Source organism: Leishmania braziliensis, chromosome 5 (genome assembly GCF_000002845.2).
Source record: "Leishmania braziliensis MHOM/BR/75/M2904 complete genome, chromosome 5".
NCBI lineage: Eukaryota > Euglenozoa > Kinetoplastea > Trypanosomatida > Trypanosomatidae > Leishmania > Leishmania braziliensis.
In genome coordinates this window covers 235678-241677 of record NC_009298.2, presented here as the reverse complement: position 1 = coordinate 241677, position 6000 = coordinate 235678, and the positions used below count along the sequence as shown (strand labels likewise).

General features: G+C 64.5%; 1 protein-coding gene across 1 annotated transcript; it reads right to left on the bottom strand.

Annotated features, from left to right (window-relative positions):
• Positions 1-485: 485 nt before the first annotated feature.
• LBRM_05_0690 (conserved hypothetical protein) lies at positions 486-5669 on the bottom strand (the record flags this gene model as incomplete). Its single annotated transcript, XM_001561833.1, has 1 exon — positions 486-5669. The coding sequence occupies one exon, from the start codon at positions 5667-5669 to the stop codon at positions 486-488; it is 5184 nt and encodes a 1727-aa protein (XP_001561883.1).
• Between the last annotated feature and the right edge of the window lie 331 nt (positions 5670-6000).

Here is a 6000-nt window from a genome sequence, read left to right as displayed (position 1 = left end):
GGGGCCACCCCGGAGGGGGAGGGGAAGTCCCGAGGGAGAGTGAAGGGCATGCGAAGCAGAGAGGGGCAAAGAGGGCGGCGTTGACAGCGATGATGCCCACCCGTGTGTGTGTGTGCGAGACACAGCTTGCATGGCTCCGCCATATGCCAGACTGTCATGATCGACGCCGTATGCGTGAGAGCCCACGTAAACATGCAGAGGAGAGAGGCGGGATGCCATGAGCGACAAGCGCAGGAGCACAAACAAAATGGAAAAGGCGTTACACACGCACACACACCACCGCTCCACTTCCCCCTTCCCCATTCATCACGGAGCGCACGTCTACGTGCCGCCAAACCATACACACACGCGAGGGCTGGCACAGAGAGGGGAGGAGGAGGGGGGGGGGCGGATGCAGGAGAGGGAAGAGCGGGGGCATGACGCGTGCGCCACCCCCGTCCGCGTCATGCTCCCGCTCTTCCCTGTTTTGTCCTTCAACAACAGCATTAGCGAGGCGACGTCAAAGGATCTCCGGCGCGGCGGTAAATGGGCTTCGGGCGTGAGAGCCGCTCCACCGCAGCACGCTGCGCCTCTTTTTCCTCGCTGCTCAGGACTGGGCGGACCACCAGGTAGGGGCGGCGGTGCTCGTCCAGGTGGACCTCCTCAACGACGGTGTCGTTTTCTGCCGCTGCGTTGTCAGCCACGGCAATGCGTCGACGCCGCGACAAGGCGGGCCGCCCAGGCAGTACGTCCAGCCCCTCGCGTTCCGGCGCCAGCGCCCACGGCGACTTCCGGGTGGGGTCATGAACGCGTATGGAGGAGTACGCCCGAAACGGCAGCCCATCCGAGACACCGCTGACGGTCTTCACAGTGGCCGCCCCACCCATGCGCGGCGGCGAGCCGGTTGCTGAGTGCGTGCCGATCATGTGCTTGAAGGAGATCACCGGGACGTGCGGTCGGGCGCGCGACCCAGTGAACTCGTTCGTGTAGTCTGTCGCCCCGATATTGCGCAGGGACTGAAACGCGGCACGCACATTACTGGGGCTTCCGCGGCCGCCCGCGCCACTGTCCACAATGTACGGCTTGAACTCACGACGTAGATCAACCACAGGGATCGCATTCGCTGCCCCTGTCGCATCTTCGCCGCCGCCAACTCCCCAGCCAGTGCGCACGCCAGTGGTTGTCACTGTAGTGGAGGCCAGGAGTTCGTCAAGCCACCTGGTGCACGTCTGCGCTACCACGCTGCTATTCCCGCCGCCACCGCCGTGGCTGCGGCGAGAGATCGGTCTGATCGCCGCGGCAGAGCCCCTACCGAGGCTGCCTCGGCATCCCTGCGGGGTGCTAAGACGCGCAATCGTGGCCTTGCTTAAGTACACCGTCTCCTTCTTGCGCGAGGGCGGCCAGCAGGCGTTGGGGTCCGCGTAGGTGGGGTGAACTTCAGGATGTGCCGCCACTGCAGTGACACCACCGACTCTTCGAAGGTTACTCGCCGCGGTGCCGCTGTTGGTCTGCTGTACATCGTTCTGCTCCTGCCGCTGTCGCCATTGCTGCTGGGTCCTCGGCGAGGAAGTGCGCAGGTGGCTGCCCAGGCCCTGTGAGTGTGTTGATAACGCAGGCGAGAGGTCAGTGGGTATCAAGCTCGGCACCGCCGGGGCGGCCGCGCTCCTCGTTTCGGCTTCGTCGCCGCCGATGTTGCTCTTTCTGCTGCTCGTGACGCTTCTGGACCGCGCTGCTGCCGCGGCCTCTGCTGGTAAAGCGTGTAGTGACAACGCGGGAGGCAGATCATACAGCTGATCAGAGCTGCTCCGGCCCAGTGAAGCGGGTCGCACGGGCCCCGCCGCGTCGTTGGCCCTCGCGGCCACAGGGGTATATGCGCTAGGTTCTAGAGCGGGATCGACCTTGTACATGTCGGGAATGAGCAGCCCAATGGGCCCTGTAGCCGCTACTGTTGATCTTGACGACGGTAGGTGTTGAGGGAGGTTGTAGGGTTGATCCGCTGCCCGAGGTAGGGGATCCGGCAGGGGCGAGGACCTCCCGCGTTGCGGCTCGTGCGGTTCATACGTGGCCGCCACACCGCCGCGCAAGGGGACCATGGACTGCATGGCTGGCAGCAGGGCTGAGGTGGACACGCAGTACGGGTGCTGTGATTCGACCGCTGACGACATCGTGTCATCCAAGCCGAGTCCAGAATGACTGCAACCGCTACGGGTGTGAGGATGGTGCACGGAGCTGTGGCAGCGGAACAGCTGGCGCTGTTCTCTGCTGTAGTAGGGCGCCAATGCCCTACCGCCACCGCGCGAACTCGACGCTTGCTTGCTGTCCAGCAGAGCGCTGGCCTTCAGCTCTGACGCGACGGCTCTGTGGCCAGCATCCACCAGCGCCGACGGCCGGCGGTTCCGCTGGTCGACAAGAGGTGAGCGACTACCGTAGGCCCCAGCACGGCTGAGCAATGCGCGCGTGTTGGTCGTATCGAGCGGCACGACCTCGACCGACGTGGCTCGAGGCCGACCTCGAGAATTGGTGTACGGACTGCCGCCGACACGCGCGTAGCGACCGCCGCCGACGTTAATGTACCCGAGCGGCCGCCGTACCGGTGGTGGTGACGCGAATGGCCCCAACGAGCGCCGCGGTCCAGTATATCGCCATGGAATACCGACTGTGGAGAGAGGGAGTGCGCTTCGACGCTTCCCAGTACTGTGCTGCTGCCGACGCTGTCGTCCACGGTGTCGCAGTCCCCACGAGGTATCGTCGCTGCTGTCCGCGTCGGCGTCCCTGTCGCTGCCGTTGTCACCGCGAAGCAACGACCGCCGGCGCCTGTCGCGTCGCTGCAGATCGTCGATGCCCGCCCCCATCGCGCCCGCGCTGCTGTCGCGCAAAAATTTTGCAAGACGGTAGAGGTCGCTGCTCGTCAGTTCCTCCAAGCCGCTCTCGTCATCCTCCTCGTCAGCCGCGTCGCTGTGGTCGCCGTTGACGTTGCCGTTACCCCTCTTGCTGGTACTTCGACGGGTGTTCTGGCTACAGGTGCGGAGCCTCGATCGTGGACGACGGAGCTGCCGCTGCCGCTGCCGCTTCCGCTGCCGCTGCTCGTTCCTCGGCGTGCCTGAAGGGTCAAAGTGAGCGGACTTGCCGATTCGCTTCCGCGACGGCGTTGAGACGGACCCCGGAGACGCGGGAGGGCCGCCGTCACCAGCAGTCCTGACACCGCCGCGTGCCGGTGAGCGTGGGCTCTTCACCGCTCCTAACACGGAATCAGAATCGTCAGAGACAGAGAGAGGGGAGCGGCGTGACAGGGTGGAGGTGATGCTGTGGCTGCTCGGCTCCAGGTTTGATGGCTTTTGCGTGTTGTCCTCCTCCTCCTCCTCCTGTGGCGACGGCGATTCTCGCGCCACTCGGGCGGCCGCAGTTGACTGCGTTCGACTCGCGTGGGTTGCGGGCGGAACTGACTTTGGTTGTGCGCTCTGCCGCCTCTTCGACACTAGACCGTCCTTGCGCGCTGCTTCGTGGCGCTGGCGTTCCTCCTCTTGTCGTCGTTTGGCTGCTGCTGCGGCGATACGTGCTTCTGACGTTGCAGTTTTCCGCACCGGCACGAGGGTCGTGGAGGCGGGACTCTTCTTGTTGCCGTTGTGGTGCATAGACGATGATGGCGACGCGACGGCTGCAGCAGCACCAGCTGCCTCTGGCTTCGATGTCAATGCGTCTGTAGAGGGGTGCGTATCGTTGTTGTAGCCGTTGTCTCCGTGGTGGAGGCTGTGGTCCTCCGTCTCCCGCTCTGTCACTTGGCGTGGAAGGGAGGAGGACGATGACTCCGGCAGCAGCGCGTTGTCATCCTCCTGCAGCGCTTTTTCCTTCTCTTCTACAGTGTTTTCCCGCGCTCTGTCCGAGCCCACCACGCCGTCCGCGTTGCGGATCGAGGATGAGCTGCGAAGGTCACTGGCTATGTGGCTGTGCGAGGCTGCTTCAACCTGTGCGCTGGCGTGCGCACCCCCATCACCTCCGCCGGCGCCAGCGCCGTCGCTGTCGCTGTCTTCGGAGCTTTCTCCTAGTCGCCAGTGTCGGCGCCTGGGGGACCGTATCCCGGCACTGGGCAGCTGCTCTTCCTTAAACACGGTCGAACTCGGCACACGTAGTACAGTTGCAGCAGCTGCGACTTCGGGTGGCGCCACGGTGAAAGGCGATGAAGGTACCGACATAGGTGTCGGTGATGCCGAGCCGGAGCGCGGCCGCCGCTGTGGCTGCTGCTGTGACGGAGCCGGTATGAGCTGCGCGTGCGGCAGCGGTGACCCTAAGATGCGCTTCACCGGCCGAAGCCCCATTGGGGACGGGCGCGGCTGCAGCGGCAACTGGGGCGATGATGCCGACCGCGCTCCTGGAAGGGAGACGGCTGCGACGCTGCTAGAGCGGCTGGCGCCGAGGGGCGGTCTTTCTAGGCTGTTTGCCCTGCTGCGGACCGTGGCAGGAGGTGGGGGATCCATGATGGCCTTCTTCGTCCCCACCACGTGTCCACCGCCGCCAGGAGGTCTTTTTATCGCCATCATCTGAGCAGGCGGTACCCTTATTGGCGCGCGTGTCGCGGCAGCCCCACCGCCGCTCACATTGCCGGACTTTGACGGGCTCATCAGTGGCGGCGACTTGCCACCCAACAAGGTTGGCGGCTGCCCTATCATCATCTTCTTCATGCCGCTCATCAATAGCGGAGGGTGCGCGGGCTGCTGCTTCGGTGACGGTCGCCGGGCAGGACTAGGCGAGGGGTGGCTATTCGGCATCAAGGCTCTACTGGGCCCGACAGCAGCACCTTTTCCACGAACAGCTGGCCCAGGTGGCGTCTGCCTCTGCTGCTGCTGTTGCTGTTGCTGCTGCTGTAGTGCTATAGGGTTGTGCTGTCGCGCCTCCACTTCTCGCTCCTTGTCCACGTCACTGCCGCGCTTCAGAAAGCTGAAGGCGCTCGTGAGGCTCTGCAGAAGGCTGGGCTTATGGCCTGTGGCACCTGCTGCCGCCTCTCTTGTTGGCTGTGGCCGTGGCGACGGACTTGCCGTCACCTGCATTGGCGGCCGCACGAGGCTTTGGCCGGGGTTCGGATGAAACGGCGAAGGACCGCCCCTACCACTAGCCGCAGCCGCAGCACCGCGACCCGTCATCCCCCCCGGCGGCGGCGATGTTGTGAATGACGGCCGCCGGCTTGTCGCCAAACCCTGCCCTGGCGGCATCATCAAGATCTTCTTGCCGTGCATCATAGCCTGTGGCGGCGCTACGGCAGCCGTAGCGCTGGAGGCTAGGTTAAGGCCAGGATTGCCCATCGGCAGCTTCGTGCCTGGTGGTACCATGATCTTCTTTCCGTTTACCAAGGCAAACTGCGGCGGTGGGCGTGGTGAGCCGGTGAGGCCGCGTCCGGGTGGCCCAGGGTGCGATGCTGTAGTTCCTTGTGAAACGGGGCGGTTTAGTGGCAGGTTTGCTGCGAGGGGTTGACCATCCTCAGCAGCCGATGGCGGCCGCATCACAATCTTGGGTTTGCCAGCCATCATGGGCATCTGACCAGGTGGCACCTTCCCTCGAAAGCCGGGAGGCGCTGCAGCGAAGGGGTTCCCACCGGACGGGGGAGGGGCCATCATGAGATGTGCGCCCGGCGGGGGCATCGCTGCGGCGTTGCCACCGCGCGCGGCTTGTGTCGCATTTGAGAAACTAAGAGAAGTCATGTGCGTGTGCGTGTGTGTGTGTGTGTGTGCGACCAACAGCACGACTGCGTGGTCACGGAGTAGGGCGAGGGCTAGACTCAGTGGGTGCCTCTGTCATGCACGGGGGCGAACACAAGGATGTGCCTGCAGGTCCAGCACGCGCGCGTGGAGGTCTGAGATGGCTGTCTTGATCAGGCCAAGGAAATAAAGCAAACAAAACACAGCAACAGCCAAGAGGGCGGAGAGAGAGAGAGGGGGGGGAGAGCGAGCAAACGCCGAGACTAGAGCAGCAGGCTGGTGGTGGGCGGCGCGTGGATGTAGTGGAGCGCGTCTATGAAGACGCGGCCCAGGT